General features: G+C 39.4%; 1 protein-coding gene across 1 annotated transcript; it reads left to right on the forward strand.

Annotated features, from left to right (window-relative positions):
- Positions 1-408: 408 nt before the first annotated feature.
- On the forward strand, positions 409-16318 carry LOC129373169 (synaptopodin-2). The gene is made up of 4 exons (XM_055050953.1): positions 409-597; positions 7119-7270; positions 9319-10046; positions 11435-16318. The coding sequence occupies exons 1-4, from the start codon at positions 490-492 to the stop codon at positions 15205-15207; spliced, it is 4761 nt and encodes a 1586-aa protein (XP_054906928.1). The 5' UTR covers positions 409-489; the 3' UTR covers positions 15208-16318.
- The last annotated feature ends 4191 nt before the right edge of the window (positions 16319-20509 follow it).

Here is a 20509-nt window from a genome sequence, read left to right on the forward strand (position 1 = left end):
GTAATTTATTTATTTATTTATTTATTCTTCACAACAAACTCCTGACAAAAAGTTTTCTAAACTTTTTGGAGACTTTTTTATGCGGCCAACTTGCTGTCGTTGACAAATAATGTTAAAATAAATAAATAAATAAATATTTATACGTTTTAAATGCTTAAAATGTTGGTTTAAAATATTTGACTACATGTAGTTGACGCGTAACGCTCAATTTCAATGTTAAAGACAGGCTTGGATGGTCTGCAGCAGGATGTGGATTCGTGGATGTTGCCCCTCCAGAAGCTGAGCCCACCGGTTGCACGCACCGCCCGCGGGCGGGCGGGTCTCTGCGCGGTGACGTTTCCAAAAAGCGGGCCGGGCTCAGTCAGAACTCAGATGATGGGGGGATCATTCGGCAGTGCGGTGGATGTGGTTACTGTGGAAAGTTGCTTGCAGGGTTGACATCGCTATGAGCGCGCCGTCGTAGCTTGACGGAAGGTGGCTGCGCACAGCATGGGCACCGGGGACTACATCTGCGTGACCCTGCGTGGTGGCGCACCGTGGGGCTTCAGCCTAAGACAGGGAGAGGGGGATATTTACAGACCTTTATTCGCTTCCCAGGTATCTATCTATTCTTTTTTTAAAATAAAATAACCTTGGTGTATTACCATATAGTAATATACTACATGTAACATCTTACATATAGTAACATGTTAAAAAAAAAAACATTCCAAACTACTTATTGAAAATCTGTGTGGTGAAACTTTTTTTCTATTGGGTGCATTTTTGTGTGCTTTGGCTGTGTTTTGGTGAGAGATTCCTCAGCATCCTTATATGGGCAAGGCCATAGAGAGAGTGCGAAGCTCAGGGCAGTGTGATCCTTCATGGGTTTGTAGAGGCTCTTGTAAGAAAACAAGGCATTATTCAGGATATGAACTGACCTGGGCAAGAGAAATGTGTGTGTGTCATGCATGGATGCAGATGAACTAAAAGTGATAAAAAGTAGAGCTGAAACCTATCCAAACTGTTTTAATGTGTAGTAGACTTTAAAAAAAATAAAACAATATAGGCATTATCTAAGATTCTCATGGTATGATTACACTCAGTTTCATGCTGCAAAGCACAAAAGTCTAAAACAAATGCTTAGCATGATATAATTGCTTTTATTTTCAAACCGTTATTAATCAAACACTGGCTTGCCAATTTCAAAAACAACTTTGCTTTAACTGGGGTGGGATGCCTTCAATTTCAACAATTTGACCATTTGTGGGGTTTTTTGTGACCAGAAGCGTTTCCAAACAGCCAAACAGGTATTTTGTCTAAACAAGGGAAACACCACTCTTTCAGCCAGCTGAGCAGCAGAGCACAGCAACAAGTGGGAGAGGTGCATCACTATTGATCTATCTTATAAAAAGCCAGGAAAACCTCTACACATTCTGGCACTTCCACAGCTTCACTGTCTGTGTTTTCACAGCAAGCTTAAACATTTTTGAGCTAAAAATATGAAGTGAAATTTTAGCAATTTTGAAATGGCAACTGTTAACAATCTTGCCATACCTTTAAACAGGTAACTACAAGTAACATTTCTGCTCCTGCACCTCTACTGTCCATATTTTTCATGAGTAAAAATATGGACAGTCTGACCAATCAGATGGTCAGACTGGTATTTCCTGCATTTATGAGGGAAATAAAAGAAAAATATGAAACATTTTGACTCCAGTCTTCAAGTAAAACAACCAACAAATAGCTGCACATAGCAAGAGAATAACAAAAACAAATCTAGTCCTCTCCAAATTAATTTCTTTAGTGTTTCAGTATCTTTAGAAAAATAAAAATAAATGCACAGCATGCAAATAACTTCTTGAAGACTGTTTTCTGATACTACAGTGCAGACACAGTGGCAAAACCAGGTGCCTTTACCCATGAGGAGATGCTGTGGCTCTATATATGGTATTGTAATGCAAGCTGCAGTGATCACTCCTCAACTCGTTGTCAAAATACTAAAGATGTAAATGTTTTTGTTCAACTGCATTCCTTGCAACATCAAAGCTCAAGTTGAAAGAAAAGCCCCAGAAAGTCTGAGAAAAATTACCAGGGATTATTTTTAGTGACAGATGAACAAGCGATAATCAAATCATGGTGTTTGTTTCTGACTTTCATTAAGAGTTTTCTGCCATTTAAGGTTGCGTGTTCATATTTCTCCTTAGGGAAACAGTCCATTTTACAGGCACCCGGATTTCTAAGCAACAGATAAACAATGTTCAAAAGGAAACTGTATTTTTTCATCAGATTTTGGATATGTCTATTCCAGAGGTAACCAAAAGAATATGAAAACATAATCTCAGAAAAAAAATATCTAAAACCTTTACAAATTATTTAATTTCCACCCATAAGAAAACAAATTTTGCACTCAGTCTTGCAAAATTCTGTGCCAAACACAGGGCCCCATACGGGGACAAAACTTCGTATTCCGAAAAGCTTATTTAAGTTTTATTTCCCCACTTAAATATTATGGTGCAATCATGGTGCTAAACACCGGGTTTGACGTCATCGGTTTGCTTGTCATCCGGGGAGATCTGTCTAAATCATCTGGAAGTCAGGACTCTATTAAGCTTTTTTTAAGTGGAAAGGACAAAAAGCCAGATCAGTAACCTAGGAGAAATATTATAAAGTATAGATTTTGCTGTGTTTGGTCAAATTCTGCTGAATTCAGTGGGGGGCTGTGTTGTGTTTTGTTTGCTCAGACTCAGTGAATGCTTAGAGTTGTGGAGAGGAGTGTAAGTGCATGACTTCTTAATTCTCCTTTCCTTATAAGGGAGGTTGTATTTTTCTTCTTATTGTGAGTCCTGGCTCCAAGTAGGAAGCTGATGAGGTCACTTTTTTAAAGCTACAGAAACGGCAAAGTATTTGAAACAAGATCTTTAAAATATACTATTAGCTTAACAATGTTGCTGCCTAATTAGAAAGGTATTTCATCCTAGAATGGACCATCAACATGGATCAGATAGGTATAAAGCAAACTTTGAGACCTTAAATTTGCCAAATGAGTGTATTATTCACAATTGCATATCTCGACAGCAAAATCAGATTTCTGACATGGATAAATACGACTCTTTTCCTGGTTTATTGAATTAAATGTGGACCAAGATGCCTCTTGTTTTGGTTATTCAAGCCATAATAGTGCACCTTAGGAACCCTATTAAGCTATTAAGAAGTCAGCAAAATACCAAAGCTTCAGTCATTCAGGGGTGTTTTCCTGCTCCCCTTAACAACTTGAACTGCACAAGTCGAGGCTCTGTACTTCTCTTCTGACAGAAAGTCATGAGACCTACATAAAAAACGTTTCCTTGCTTTTTTTTTGTTTGTTTTGTTTTGTTTTGTTTTCATGTGCAAGTAAATTAAGATTAGATCGCCATAGCAGCTGGATCTGAATGATGCTAGAAAACAACATTTGCTCTTAGTACTTTGACAGGCATAGTTTGGCCTTGATCCAGTTAACCATGCATCATGCTTGTTTCTGCAGACATCCTCCTTTCCTCCCACAGGTTCAAAAGCATACTATGTTTGTTATAGTAACTCTATAAATGACTAGGGTGAGTGTGTAGGGTTGCATACCTATGTCTTTGCTCCTCGATACACTGTAATGTGTGAACTTTGCCCCAAAACATTTTATGTAGGCTTAAGTAGATGCTTTATGTAGTTTAATTACCGTATCTTTCGGACTATAAGCTGCTACTTATTTCCGCACTTTGAACATTGCGGTTTATAGCCCGGTGCGGCTTTTCTGTGGATTTTCTTCAACCACCAGGGGGCTCTTTAGCAGGAAGTGAATCGTTGGAAGTCAAAGTTGGAAATCAAAGAAGAAAAAGCAGCAATGACGGAGAAATGTTTTCAAACTCATAAACCCTCATCTTTGAAACCACACGAAGAAGTTCATATGATACAGCTCCACGTGAACGAATCCATCCCTGAATGACCAGAACGATGTTGCTGCCGAGAGAGATATGTGTGATTCATTCTTTTACCTTTTGGATAATTATACGACAATAAATGGATGGGATTAGGGCTGCAACGATTAATCCAGTGATTATCTGGTTCCGAAATATGTTAAATTCCGTTTTATTGTTTAGCGCCAGTTGTTCCCGCCGGACAATTATTTGTGTTGCTCTCACTTCCGCTAGTGAGTTGTTGACGAACGCAAGTGCGTCTGGTTTCCGTCGTTATTTGTGGGTCAAGTAGACATCCTTGATTCATGGAATACCAGAGCCTTTCTTCCGGTCCTAGTGGCTGGTTCGGAGCGTACCCAACGAACTGCGCTTTCGCTCTGTAGCTGGTGCTGAGCGTAAGTGTGGCGAAGCGGAAGATACATTTTACAGCATCCTGGTCACAACAAATGGCGGAGTCTAAAAGGTGAGACTGTGCGCAGTGTTTTGTACACAAAGGTTTCTGTGTATGACGAAGGCGCCAAACATAATTGTCTTTGTTTTTAGTTAATTTTAATTATAAAATGAACTATTTTTGTAAGTAGTTACGAATGCATAGAAATTTCGGCCCGATATTGATATCCGATATTAGTACTACATTTATCGAGCTGTTCCAGGGAAAAAAATCTAAAAACTTTTTTAACGACTTCCTACATGGTCTAGCACATAAAATAGACCAAGTGAAAATAGATTAAAGTTTTTTGGGGGTAAAAAAATAAAGTCCCAAGGAGTGTGAAAGCTGCAGCTCTTTGCACGGTGATTTTGAATTGCAGTTTCAATCTGCTAGCTAGCTGAAACTTGGAGAAAACGTGTTTCCTTGGCGTGTGCAATCAAACCGCTCACAAAGACAGCCATAAATGTGACCGTTTCTGTCTTTACTTCCACAACACTGGACACAGCTCCCCTGTCATCACCAGCTGTATTTACCCGTTAGACGTCCAAACAAATGACTCAGGCTTAGCTTTTATGAGCAGTAAATTTCAATCAGGACAAGGAGAGGGAGAAATGGGCCTGACTGTGTATATTTGGCTTCCAAGGAGAGCAGCGACAAAACATTCTCCCTCCTTTTTTGGAGTTTGGGTAGGTTACGGTTTGGTTCCAGCAGAATCCATCCTCCCTGTATTGAGGTGAGAGTCCTGATGGATCGCTGCCTTTTTAGGGTCTGTTTATCCAGTTGTAAAAACTTGAGATAGTCAGGGGGCTCATATTAAACCTACCAGCTGTGCAACATAACATGTAACAACACTTCATTGTAGTAACCAGGCTCATGGAACTGTTTTGAAATTGTTCGTTGTTTTTAGAAAAAAACAACAACAAAAAAGAAAAACAACGTGAAATGCTGCACGCTAAATTCAAGTGACTAAAAAATGGAGGCAACAATCCCAAAACAAGGAAGAAGCAGTTTCACTTATTCAGTGCTGTTCGCACGCCATCTAGTGGCAAATACATTTTACTGCAAGTGTTGATGCAACTTGTTCAAATTCTAAAGGAGCCATTGGTTAAGAAATATATCCATATCTTTCCCCGCATAACCTTGCACTATGCAGTAATGGTAATTATTTAAAGTGTATTCTAAGTAATAAAATGGTTGAAGGATACTGTACCATTAAATGCTACTGTGCTGGATTTGTGTCCACTTATAAACAAAGGAAGCGATTCATTTATCTATATATGTACTTGTACTCAGTGTCACCAGTTAACTCTTTTATTTTCATGTCATAGCTCCTTTTTTTACTCTTTTTTACTGTATTGAACTCCTGAGGACATTTGGGTATGATCTCATTTATATAAATATATAATCATTTTACCTGAAAGAACAGTAATTTATATATTCAAGTGTTCCCAAACCCCATTAAACCTACAAACTGCAGTCCTTGCACATCATACAACATTTAAGAAGTTATGCTATCTGTAATAGGTTCTACATATCTAATTGTGTAGTAGTAATATGATCATTTGTCTCCATATGTATGAGTGGCCTTTTGAGCTGATTTAATAGCTTATTGCAGCCTATTGCAATTTCTTATTAATGAACCATTAGGTAGCAGTAACCGATTACTAGAAATTGAGACGACCAGTCAATAGTTTAACTGGTTAAAGAAGTGCTCTTTAAATGGATTTCCACTATGTTGGCTTGCATAGACAGTAGGGACAACATTGTACAGATTACAAGAACTGAAATCTTGTAATCTCAGCAGTATTTTTAGTATTTGAGCAGTTTTGTTTAACTGCTCAAATAATGATTTGAACAGATCTACTTATTGTGACAATAATTATGATAAGTAGATGTAATGTTTGTGTTATCTAATTTTAATAAAATTGGTGGAAATTATCCATATTAGCCCTTGGATATGATTTTCATATATGTTCACTGATGTAATTAAGCTTCTTTGGGTACTGCTATACAAATAAAATGTACTATTATTGCTATGTCAAAAGAAAAATATTAATATTTTCTTCTTTCTTATGTATAAATGTAACTATAATAAAAGGTTCTAATATGTCATCTTACATCTGTGTTTCTTTTAGCCCTTCCTTATTTCTCCCTTATCAAATTATTGTACATCCTCATCTGCCTTCTGTATTTCTGCAACTTAGTTTACAGAAATATAGAAACTATTACATTTTATTTCTGTTTTGCCCAGGTCTGGACAAGTATGAAAAGACAAATTAAGATTTGGGGAACATATCGCATTGCCTTCCTTGGCACCTTTGTTGCCCTTCCTACTTTGCTCTTTCCTGTCCTTCCTTGTGTCCTACCTGCATATCCTCATTCATTTTATTCCCCCTCATCCAGTAATTGAATTTTTCAAATTCCATTAATCAGAAATTTATTTTTGAGCATTTTCATTTTACGTTTGAAACAAATTTAAAAAACGGAGAACTCTGTAAAAATCTTTAATTTTTAAATACTTCTTAATGTTTTGAACTCACATGTTCAGAGGCAGTCTTTGACAATGAAACAGATGTGATTGGTTGGAATGAGCGATGGCTCCCAGTCCTCACTTGTAGATCAGATTCTTTTCCTTTGTTTTCACCAGCTGTAACAGCAAGTTATGTTCATGAATGTCGAGTCACTGTTATCAGACCAAATGTCATTTGATTGCAGATACATGCCATCTGATGGGATTTTGTTCTCCTTGCTTTTTCCCTCTGCAGGTGGAAGATGGCAGTCGCGCCTTCCTGGCTGGAGTCCGGGAGGATGATGAGGTGGTGTCGATCAACGGAGAACCCTGCGCTGATCTCACCCTTTCACAAGCTTTAGCACTCATCGAGACATCTACCAGCACCCTGCAGTTACTTCTGAAAAGGTTGTTCAGCCTTTCCATAATTTGCTAAAGTGAACAGTGACTGGCAAAAATAATACTACAATTTTTGCTACATAAATGAAAGCATAGAATATATTGTCAAAAGTATTCATTTACCTGTTTTTCTACATACTTGTAGATGATCTTGTGTGGCATCTAATTTTTAGTCCATTGGGTTTGATATGATGTTGGCCTACCCTTTTGCACTTATAACAACTTAAACTCTTGTGAGCAGGCTTTCTATAAGACTTAGAACAGTATTTGTTGCCCATTTGTCAGGTTAGTTACTGAAGGCTTAAAGTTTATGCTTAAATTTATACCTAAAGTGATTTTTCAGTTTGAAATCAGGTCTGTAGGCTGTAGTGAATTTCTTCTACACCACACTGACTCATTCATTGTGTTGAAAGAGTCTTTTTGCAAACTGTTCTCTGTCAGTTTGAGAACAGACAGTTTGTGGATTATTCAAAATGTTATGATACAGTAACGCATTAAATTCTATTTTACTGAAAACAGCTCCACACCATAATATACTGTGCACCAGACTTGACACTAGGCATGATGCAGTCAGGCAAATTCAACTAAAATGCCCCGACTGTTTTGTTGGTTTGCCACAAAGAGAGGCATGATTCGTCTTTCCCGACAACACATAATTAGTGGTTTGGATAACAAAATAATATGTTTGTGTAAACTATAGCATTTTATTACAAGCTTTTCAAAATGCAAGCTTCAGAGTGTCTGAAGAAACTCATTAAAGACTAAGTGAGCTTTAATTACCTTTCAAACTGCCTAAGCTTAAGAACATATTGTGAATCTGCACATAATACACCTCTACCATATGTGATCAAAACTATTGTTCAAGAAGGGTCAGTCGTCCTTTTTAGGGTGATGGCATGGAGGCCGTCCAACCACAAGGAATTACAACTCAACATTTAAGAAAATACTTTTAACTCAGCCAACTTTAACTGACTGAGTTAAAGTTGGACCTTATGTTTCACAATGGTCTTTGCACTGACTGGTCAAATAGTTTGTAGTGGCACTGGATACACTAACTTGACAGTACACTTAAACTTAGACATGAACTCAAATTATTATGGCTAATCTGTGTAAGACATTAATGGATTTGTATTCAAATTACTATTTTTTCCTTTCCATGTATGTTGTGTATGCACAGTGTAACACCCCTTATAAGGGACCTGCAGACTTTTTACGTCTAGTAATATAAAATACATAAAGATATTGCCCTCTGTTTTATTTATAGATAAGATCTGGTCTCTTTAAAGTTGCATTGACTGGAATTCACTGACCCCAGTATGATAATGACATTTTGTATTGCTCTTCACAGAGTTCCTTTGAAGTGGAAATGAGTGCCAGTGAGGTGTAAATGTAATTAAGTTTCACTTTATGGCTCTGACATTTTGGTAAAGGTTCAGACTGAGGATTTGGCCTACTTTATTGCTTTAACCATTTATAACTTGCAACTTATTGCCTCTGCCTGAGTTCATGCATTTAAATGCTACTTTTTAGATATTTTTCTGTCTTTTACAAATAAGAAAATAGTTTAAATGATTCAAATAGCTTCAGCCCTAATCTGGAGTAATTTTTTTTAAAATTTTTGACGTTTTTTTTTTTCCAATTTTAATTTATTCTTGTCATAAAATTCAATTATCCTCTATTTAAACAAAAAAAATAAAAGCTACCCGGTCTATTTTGTTTTGCAAAATGTTTCATTTCTATGCAATAATGCAACAAAATATAAGAAAAGGACTCATGAGAGACCCCAATATTAGCTCTGCAGGACACTAGTTGTCAAATATGTAATTTAATAAAAGTAAATAAATACAAACTTCAACCCAGAGTCTCAGTTATAGTCATGAAAGTGCTTACAGGTACAGGTTTGTACGATGATCAAATTGAAGTATGTCCGATAACCAAGATCTCATCGACAGGGATTGTGTGATATAATTTAATGAAATTTAACAGTGCATTCATGATGAACAAATAAAACATAAAAATATTATTTGTTTCATTTATCTCCCTTTTTCCTTTCAAAGATGCGATTTCCTCCCATCTGAAGACAGCGACTCAGAAGGGATGCCCCTTGGTGAAAAGGTCTCTTCAGATGAGAATTTAAAAAGCACCACCCTCCACATCATTTCCCCAAAGTCTGAAATCCCAAGGGAGGTCTACATATCTGATCCCCAAGGTAAGATGCTCCATCGGGAGTTGGACAGCGACACAGAAGCTCTCCCCAGAGGTAAATTGTCAGATGACTTGGGAGGCCATGAGCTGGTTTTTAACCATAACAAGGAAGTGCGACGATGCTGTTCCCCAGGAGAGTTTGTGGAGCTTCAGGTGTCCCTGTCTGATCAAACCTTGGCGTATGGGGGCTGCGCTTCTCTCGGGAGTGCTCGTGGGATTGAGGGGGACTTCGAACCTGTTCACACCACCCCATCCCACTGTATGCAATGCCCCGTTAGAGAGCCGCTCGGTCAGCATGGCGTGGTGGTCCGCGCTCTCACTGTGGAGGACACTTTCCAGCCGCCAGATACATCAGGAACGGGGAGGAGCACTCTTAGCGTGGGTGGCCCCACGATCACCGAAAGCATTGGGTCACAAAGTGAAGAGGAGGAAGGAGGGGGACCCAGTGAGCCTGTTCCTGCGTCTTTCACTGTCTCGTTCGAAATTCCATCGGACGAGGCAACTCTAGCAGAAGAGCAAGAAGACTCCGAATCTGAAGGGGATCAAGAAAAACCCAGCAAGCATCGGGCAAAACACGCAAGTAAGTAACTTTGAAGAAACTCATTTCTTCTTATACCATGAAGTATTACATCACTATACTGTGTTTATTAACGTGTGCATTCCATAGACTGATGCCCTATGTGTGTAAGCCTTAAAATAGGATGTCTTTTACTGCTCCTGGAGGAGGGAGCTCATTCCTTTCAATGAAAGCAGATATTGCAAAACCAGAGAGGATATTTTTAAGAAGCATAACATAAACTGTTAAACTTTTATCAATGAAAAAAATTATTACACATAACTCCAGTAACCTTTTCAAACACTATAAACTTTATGGGAGCAAAATGCATGTAGTGAGGAGCTCTTCTGAGCTGTGTAAAAGACAGAAATATCACAAGAGCACACTGATGATGCCTGCAAAAGTGGCTCTTTGACAGACACCAGCATATGTCCCCTTCATCTGATACCTGATCCTTTCAAACTGGGTGCTTTAACAGAGCTGAAAAAGTGCGAGTGTCGTTCACTCTCGTTGTCTTCTCCACCCTCTGGTTTCTCCTGCGTGAACATTAAGAAGTAAGACTGTTTGATTCATTTTGTAGGAATAACTTTTCATTGTCAGTTGTTGCATTGGTTATATGGTGTAAGTTTTTTGAGCAAGTGTCAGAAATCTAAAGACAAAAGGAGCTACTTTAAAGTTACAAATAGCTACTTCTAAGGATGATCAGACTTAAATTTACTGCATGCAAGTTATTTTGGTGGTTCATACTTTTGGCTTGTCTGAATGGTTAATTTGATATATGGTGTTGAGTGCTTTGTGAGTGAACCAGGAAATTTTACTGCTTCTTTCATATATTAATATTTTCTTATCACAAGCAGGAAATTTTGTTTAACATAAGAATATAAGCCATAATTAAAAAATTAGCTTATTTTATAGTTCATTGCATGTTTGAATAATTTCAACCATATTGTAAGACTTGTAACACTTTCAAATTTTTAAATATAAACCTTGTTTCATAATTTGAAGTCTTCTCTGGAGCACTGTTTGTGCTTCCAAACTCATGTTGCACTTTGTCATACTGTCACTTAAATTACTTTCCTGTGTCCCAGTTTTTAATGATTGTTTTCTTAGCTTTTCATGTACTTTGGAGGTTCCAGATGATTGCACAATAAAAGTAGGGTAATATTTTTTGTCCCTGCCTGGATTTAAGTTTGGTATGTTTCCAAAACATACCACTTTTTCTTCATAAGACTTTTTATATAATCTCTGATTTCTTTTGCTACATTTCTTTTTCTTTTCTTTTCTTTTTTTTTTGGTAAGTGATTAATAGCTTTATACTGAGATGGAATCTACTCAAAAGAAAAATCTTTATATTTAATTTGGCAATATAATTGTCCTTTTTGCTGAATTTGTTTTTTTCATTTTCTACACAGGGCTCAGACGTAACGAGAGTCTATCAGAGAAACAGGTGAAGGAGGCCAAATCCAAATGTAAACGTATCGCTCTCCTTTTGTCAGCTGCTCCTTCAAACCCCAATAATAAGGGGGTGTTGATGTTCAAGAAACATCGTCAGAGGGCCAAGAAATACACGCTTGTAAGCTACGGCACGGGAGAGGACGAACCAGACTTCAGTGACGAAGAAGACGATGTGAACGGAGACTATAAGCAAGAAATCCCAGCTGGTGAATTTAGCTTTGAAGCTGCTATCGATTGTGAATCAAACAGGCCTTTTCTTTTGAGTGCTCCAGGTAGCAAAGGTGTGCTAACATTTAAGTTAGGAAAGAGTCTTGTTGAAATTAACAACAACTTGAACAACCAAGGTGAGATGGAATGTTTGCCTGATACCAAAGGCAAGGGTGCAGCGATGTTTGCTCAAAGGCGTCAGAGGATGGATGAGATCACCGCCGAACATGAGGAACTCCGGCGTCAAGGACTACCTGTGGAAGCAGTGCAAGAGTTGGAGAAGAAAGTAACAGAGCAGTCCTATATCCAGTCTGCAACAGAGGGTCATGGTTATTTGGATGTGAATATACACCAACAAAACCAACAGCAGTACCAGCAATATCAGGAGCAGCAGTATTATGAGCAACAACAAAACTACCAACAGCAGCAACAGTATCAACAGTATCAGCAGCAGCAGTATGAGCAACAACAATACAAGCAACAGCAACTGTATCAGCAACAGCAACAATATCATCAAGAGCACCAGCAAATGCACCAGTATTCTACAAATATCAATGGCACAATCCAGCATCAAACTAATGAAATTCAGAGTTCTTACAACAATCGTACTGCAAAACCTTTCACAACAGAAAACATGGTGGCAACACCTCATTCTCATGGAGCAAGTGGGACCAATCAAGATTCTGTTGGACAAGGAGAGCAGATAGCTTCCCGTGATGAGCGCATTTCTACTCCTGCAATTAGGACAGGTCTGCTGTCAGACTCGAGGAGAAAGAATACCGGCAAGCCTATGTTTACTTTTAAAGAAGCCCCAAAAGTATCACCTAACCCTGCATTGCTGAACCTTCTCAATAGAAGTGACAAAAAAGGTTTTGAGTCTGGTCCTGAAGAAGACTATCTTAGCCTTGGAGCGGAAGCTTGCAATTTCCTCCAGTCTCAAAGACTTAAACCTAAGGTTCCTCCACCAGTTGCACCAAAGCCTTTGATCAACCCCAGCTCTCCTCCTTGGTCTGCTCAGATAGAAGCAGCCAACCAGGACATGCCTCAGTGTGCTGAAAATAGTCTGTCCACACCTGCTGCAGCCCCCACCACAGAAAATGCCCCTGCTCCAGAACTAGAGCCAACTCCTGCACCTGCCCCTGAGCCCTCTGCCCTTCCTACCCCTGAAGAAACCACTACCAATTCCACCCCAGCTGAGCAGCATTCATGGACTCTTCCTGAACCAGAGTCTCAACAGCAGCCTGCACAAGTGACATCTCAAGAGACACATGGCCAGGTGATTTCTGCTCAGCATTGTGAGTCCTCTCAAATGGCCACCTGGGGTTCAGTACAAGTACAAGCACATCAACAGTCAGCTGCTTGTTCATGGCAGTCATCCCAAGTTCAACCTCAAAACCCACCTCCAAGTCAGTCCCCACCACAGCCACCATGGGTAACACATCAGCCTACTCAAAGCCAAACGCAGATTCAACTAAGCTCAAATACTTGGGCCCCTCAAGGGCAACCATCCTGGACTCCGCATGAAGAGCAACCACAACCTCAGACAAATGCTCAACCATCCTGGGCCCAGCCTCAAGAGCAGCTTCAGTCCCATCCACAGGTTCAGCCACCATGGGCACTCATGAAGGAGAAGCAACACTTGCAGCAAACACAGGCATCCTGGAGTCAAGGCCATGAACCAGTACAGACACAATCCCAGAATCAATGGATACAGCCTCCCCATGCAGACTCTCAACAGCAGCTGCCATGGGTTCAACAACCTCAGCAAAAACCTCAAGTACAGCCACCATGGGTTCAACAAGTTCAACCAGAAATACAACCACAACCCCCTTGGGTTCAACAAGTTCAACCAGAAATACAACCACAACCCCCTTGGGTTCAACAAGTTCAACCAGAAACACAACCACAGCCATCTTGGGGACAACAGCAAAATCATCAGGCACTCCCACAAGCTTGGGCAAATGCCCACCTTCCAGGTCAGCCTCAACCACCCTGGGTCTCAACTCCACCTCAACCGCAACCTCCTGCCAATCCATGGACACAATCGCAAACACAAGCCCAAACTCAGCCACCATGGATGAATGCGCCTCAAGTACAACCTCAAGCACAGGCTCAAGTTAATCTGAATCCATGGGCACCAGTTCCTGCACATACTCCATCTCAGACACCATGGGCTCCACAACCTCCAGAACCAGGTGGTGAGCAACCTATAAATTCATGGGCTCAAGACCAAAGTCAGGCCCAACATCAGCCATCCTGGGCTCAATCAGTTCCTTCACCCTCCACACCCCAGTCCAACTGGCAACAGTCCCTTTCAAATACATCTCAACAACCACAACTCAATACATGGCCATCAACTCAAGCCCAGCCTCCAACACCAGTTAATGACTGGCGACCACAGCTACAGCAATCATCTTTGAATGTTTCATTGTCTACAGTAAACACCCAACCTTCTCCTAAACCTTGGCACCCACCACAAAACCAGACTCCTCCCCCTCCACCACGACGAATGTTCTCTTATACTGTTGGTCAAAAATCTGCGTCACCTGTCAACCCAATGGCCACTGTCTTAAATCCTAAATTGTCCCAGGGTCCAGCTTTTGAGATGCCAGTGGTCAAAGGAAAAGGAGCTGACATGTTTGCTAAAAGGCAATCTCGTATGGAGAAGTTTGTTGTGGACTCTGAGACTGTGGAAGCCAACAAAGCAAGTCGTTCAACATCGCCAGCTGCGTCCTTACCAAATGAATGGAAGTATACACCCAATGTACGTGCTCCGCCTCCCAGGGCTTATAATCCTATTCAATCTCCTTTTTATCCCCCAGCAGCAACAAAACAGCCCCCTGCAAGTAGTCCTTCAATCAAAGCGAAGAAAAAAGACCAGGAGAAACCAATACCTGCCCCTAAACCACTGAATGTTATTGATGTCATGAAGCATCAACCATATAAACTAGATTCTTCACTTTTTATCTTTGGTACAGGAGCAGAGGCTGCTAAGCCCCCTGTACCAAAGCCCAGCTCACCTCCTCCCTCACTTCTTGACAGCCAAACAATTAGATATGATCAAATGGCTCCAGGGCAACAAGCTGGACCATTTACTCCTCCATATCCCCAGCAAGGCTATGGGATACCCATGCAGCCTGTAATGCATGATCCTCACTATCAGCAAGCCCAAGGTAATGTTTATCCTTATCAGCCATCTACAGGTAGTCCATACCAACAAGAATATAACCAGCAGTATCTGCAGGCTGTTCCGCCGACTTATCATCCCCAAGCCCCTCAGCCTTTGAACCATCCCTACCAACAGGCTGCTTACCAGCCAGCCAGCAGCCCTCCCTATCTGGCAACTCCCTCAGTACCATACAAAGCACTGCCTACTAATAACTACATAGCCCCGAGTTTCCCTCTGGCTGCTAGGCCTGAATCTGTAACTGGTAGTGGTTCGGGAGCTGCCCCCAAGCCTAAATTTACTGCTAACAAGAGCTCAGCTCAGGTGTGGAAGCCAACATTGGTTGAAAAAGAGTGATCCTCATAGGCAAATGGCAGGTTCATTGCTTAGTTGTGTCAAAACAGTGCACTTACAGTACACTGGCCAGTGGAAGATTAACAGCACATTGTATAAACTTGTTCAAGCAGTCAATGTCTCTGTCCTGTTGGCTTTCTATTGTTGTAGAAAAAAGTGTGTCAGATCACAATTGTTCAGCACTTACTTAAATTAGCTCAGTATCACATAAAGACCTTTAGGTTACCCACAAGAGGGTCAACAAAGGTTGATGTTTTTTATGCTAAACAAATGCAGTTTTGTGCAAATCTACTGTGATGATGTTAGGAATGTAGGGGAGTATTTTGTTCAGAATAGGAAGAAAGCAAAAAGGAGGGCTCAGAAGTGAATGGTGTACGGAATGAGAAATAGGGTCAATTTAGCAAATATGATATTGCTGAATTTTATATAGTAAACTCATAAAAGTGTCTTGAAAGAAAATCAAATATTAAAAAATAATTAAAATTAAGCAGTTGAAGGAATGGTGCAGTGGGAGAAATGTATGGTTTGTATGCAGTAATACATCATCAATAAAGTCAAGTAATGACATTGGCAAGCAACTTATGTAGGTCAAGTTAAGCTCATAAGACACAGAAACTCTTTGTGATAATTAAAAAAAATTGCTTAAAAAACTTTAAAATGATTATTAATTTGGGGGTAGCGAGGTTGTGTTTCTGTATTTTTATTTTGTTTCTTTTTTCCCCATGTCTCCTTCTTAGGAAGATTGGTGTTATTTTAAACTCCTTACCAGCTGTTGCGTCATGTTAGATGCTATATTTAAAGTGCCTTAAGAGAAGTCCAGTTCTGAGGTCCACATACTATTGTAGGCTTAGATTTCAGCTCAGGCAACTGAAAGCTACTATCATTCAAACTTTCACATGTCTGTGTAAGTGCATCTTTATCTTTTCAAAGATATAATATGGTGCATCAGAATACATTTTTCAAAATTGAATTAATGAAGGTGTAAGTTCATGAGTAAAACTAGATTAGATGTATATTTGGTACAGGGCTTCTTCTCTTGTTTTTGTTTTTCTCTCTTCATTGTGCACTTTATGTACGATTCACTGCAGTGCCATTAAACTATCTCTCTTTCGTGTTTGGTTTCCCTTTTCTTCTCCTTTATGTTTTACTTTCTATTCCCACCTTTTTCTTCTGATTATGTTTTCCATCTATGCTGTAAAAGCAATGAATAGTGCTATGTCTTGAAAGAAGCTTTATGCTGGCAATCTCCTAAAAAGACTTTGTCAGATAGTTCTGACTGAACCAATAAGCTGGTTTTGTAAAAGTTCCTCAGGTTTGTGCTTGAGAAGCACATTCCTGTAGAATGACAACTTGATGATGTATTTATGAGGGGATTAATAGTTGATTTCAGTATGGTCGTATTAGGACAGGAGGTCAAGTGTGTCATCCATTTTGCAAAAGATTAGCTATTTCTTATGTAGGACTTTTATGTGAAATGTCTCTTCACTTTAATCTTACAATGTCCATACAAGAAAGAGCAAAGAAAAGAAAATTTTAGGAATTTAAGTTTGGAATTGATGGAGGTTTGTTGTTTGGAAACTCTTGTACATCACGTTTTAATCTCTGACACATTTCCAAAAACCACTTTGTTAATGTTATCTAGACAGGGAGACGCAAACCCAGATATAGAGTCACTGGGCAGTTTATTAATACACTCAATTGCTAATGTAGAATAACGGTACATCTTATTTTCACAATTATGTGAAAATATGATGTACTGAAAAAATTTTAAATGATATATTATTTTTAATATTCTTCCATGGAGCCAGAATTTCTTATAAATGTCCTGTGAACATTTGCACATTTTGTTTCATTACAACCCATAACTTTAGTGCACTTTATTGGGATGTGATGTGACAGAGTATCAGAAAGCCATGTGCAGTTGTAAATTAGATGGAAAGTGGTGCAATCTTTTCATATTTTCTTTTACAAACAAAATCTGAAAAGTTTGGAGTAAACAACAAATTTTCTCTTTTGGCAAGCAAATTTTAAAATCCTGTCACTTTTCTTTCTCTTCACAATTATGTGCGGTAACATGTTTCAACGGATATACATATTTAGGCAGGCTCCTTTGTCTGGATTGAGAGTTCTCCAGCTTTTGAGAGTTTTTCTTCTGACTGTGGCTTCGTTTTCTAATGTTTTCACTTGCCATTGTTTTCCAAACCTCATAACCCTGATCTATGAATCATTAGGCATAAAATGATTCCTAGATCATAGATTCAGTTACATAGCAAATAACTGAGTAAACAGAATTTTAGGCGTTTGTTGTTAAAAGCAGTCTGTTAGAAAGATATAGTTTGTTCCAACCTCTTGAGTTGAGAGTTCAACATATCAGAGATATGGACTCAACCTTGAAACTTGAACATGTCTCATCAGAATCTTCAAAACAAAGACTTGGACTTGTGTTCTTAAGCCTGGAGCCTGTCAAACCTTTTTCTTACCTAAAGTAATTAAGGAGGAAACTAAACCAGTGAGAATCTAACATGATTTTGCAAAAATGTATTAAAGTTCACTGTAGCATCATAATAACCACACAAAAATCTCTCAAATTAAGCTCTGTGTTAACTTACCTGGGATCATTTTATTCTCTTGCTGTTGAACTGTCATCGCTGCAGGGACATTTACTGCTCTTCAAAAAGAGACATGTAATGTCCTATAACCAGTGACATGACGTTCAAAGAGCTATAGGCTGAAACTTCTCACAGATGTCAAAATCCATTCCTAAAGGACTTGTGTCCTGCAACTTTTGAACATGTTTTAAGTCCAGCACATCTGAATCAACTCATGAATTCAAACCTTCCAAAGTTCAGTTGATGACATAATTATGTGAATCAAGTGTGTTGATGGAGAGACATGTCATAAGGTTTCAGAACACTGCACCTGGGGGACTGGATTTTGACATAAAACCAAGACTAATTTTGACTGAAGGATAATGCATTCCTCAGGGTCTGTTGCAATATTTTTACTATTTCTTAGGCTTGACTTTCATTGCCTTTTTTAACTCGTCAACTTCTTCTGCTTGATAAAATCTTTGTTTTAGTTTCAAACAGAGGTGTTTTTCTCTTTGGTTTTGTTTATTTTTGTTTGTACTTTCACATATTTTGCTTTTCCCCTGTTATTCTTGAACTTTTCTTCTTTCCCAAATATAGCTTGTGTTTCTGACAGTACATAAGACTCACCAGACGATGGCAGCACCCACCGTTTGTTTGGTTCACTTTTTCACAGACTGCACTGTAATCAAGGAGCCTATGAGGAGCATAAGGGTTCCTATTCATCTCAGACCACCCTTCACTGTTATCCCTTTGACGCATATTAATTAAAGGGCAGACAGTAGCATTAATCAATGGAATGCCACAATTATGAAGTCTAGCAAAACACTGAAGACAGTCTAAATAAGGCCTGATCTTTAGCTGATTGAGACATAAAGTCAGCCTAAAAATGGTTATTGTAGCCTACAAGTGTTTTTAGTTTATTATTTCTAATCATGAAATTCAACCCGTATGAGAAACATTTTAATAAGGACCTGCTTAGTTACTGAATCAATTTGCAGTCAAGCCCTATAAAAATATGCCTTTACTAAAATAAGCCTCTATGAATTCCTCTCTACAGGCAGCTGGAAGGGGCTACACTCTTTCTCCACCAGCCAGGGCGCCGTTCACAGGCCAGAAATCGGCATCTGCTTCTTCCTCTCCCAAGCCTCCAACCCGAGCCTCCACCAACCTCCCGGTGAGGCAGACATCCTATTTGGACAAAGGCTTCAAACCCCTCTCCCCCTGGGAAGCCGCCTCCCGCCATCCCCTGGGTCTGGTAGACGAAGCTTTTGCTTTTCAAGATCTGCAGCAGGCTCTTGCTTCAAATGTCCACTTTGCCGCCCGGCGTAAAATCCTACCTGAGCCACCTGTAGAGTGGAAAGAAAGAATCAGTTATGCAACCCAACTGAAACCAGGCAGCCAGACTTGGAGCCAAAGGTACAATCAGGGCCGAGCTCCGATTCCATCGTTCGTGTCTCCGTCGAGGAGCCCTGCCTCCAGCCCTGTTGGCCTGCAAGGTTACAGGTCGCTGCCAAGGCAGTGGCAGCCTCAGAAGTACGTGGTCGAGGCAAACCAGAGACAATCTGTGTCTTCATCTGAGAGGCCAACATACATGTCTGCGTACACCAGCAATACGTGGAGCTGGAGACGGTAGAATACAGCCGAGACGTTTGGTAATGAGTGTCTCATCCCATTTCCTTTTCAGCTCTTTGAACAAAACAAGCCAGTAGATGAGAGACTGTGTAACAGTTTGGCTTTCAAAACGATAATTTAACGTCACTTATTGTTCCATCAGATAAGTCACAATGCATGCTACAGTTAAATGAGGAAAAAAGTGATTAACACAACTAGCTTATATGAATGTAAATAAAGGATATTTGTAACATTCAGTTGGATTCTAACTAGACTGAGTCAGAGACTTCTACAACTATTGGCACCTCCTGGTTAAGATGTGCACAAAATCCATAAAAAAAACATGTTTTGGTTGTCTTACTGTGAGCTTTGGATATTTTTTAACTCCCATAGCATCGTCCACACTGCTTGGCTGCCCAATGTATCTGGGTGCTTTTCCAGCCTCAGTTTTCACAGTTTCAGTTCTTTTAAGCTTGTCAATCATTGCTCTTCCTGTAGATGAGGGTAACTTTACATAAGAACATTTTTTCTTGATCCTTTTTTATTAAGTACACATTGACCATACTTGAATGGCATGTTCTCTTGTTTTCCAATGTTGAAGAGTAGCAAAGAGAAAGTGGGTTCTGCCATGTTTAACATATACACTGCAGCAAAAGAAAGAGTTTTTGCTTTCCAAATTCTTTTCAGGTTTGCCTTTCTGTCATTTTAATTTAAGAGACAACTGGAGTAAAGATGGTGAAGGCAGTTTTTAAATACTGATATACAAGATTCTGAAAATTACAAACGAAAAGTTCTTAGACATTGATCAACTAAATTAAGAAGGCGCTTCAGTTACAGTTCTTTATCAATTATTAGGTCTGCTGTGAACTATTGTGCTGACGATTATGTAAAAAAAAACCCCAAAAAACAAATATATTTGTGAGGCAATTAAAGATTAACTTATTTTTCAAGCTTTTCCATCTTTACCAGGAGGGGCAGTAATATTTAAGACATGTGTATCTTGTTGAAGGAATGAGTATGTTGTCTTGAAGGGATGCATGAGTGAGGACGGACATCCATCAGCTATATTCAGCTTTGTTATAGAAGAAGACATGGATAAATTG

The sequence above is a fragment of the Poeciliopsis prolifica genome, unplaced genomic scaffold (assembly GCF_027474105.1).
Source record: "Poeciliopsis prolifica strain line A6 unplaced genomic scaffold, Auburn_PproV2 SCAFFOLD032, whole genome shotgun sequence".
NCBI classification, from domain to species: Eukaryota; Metazoa; Chordata; class Actinopteri; order Cyprinodontiformes; family Poeciliidae; genus Poeciliopsis; species Poeciliopsis prolifica.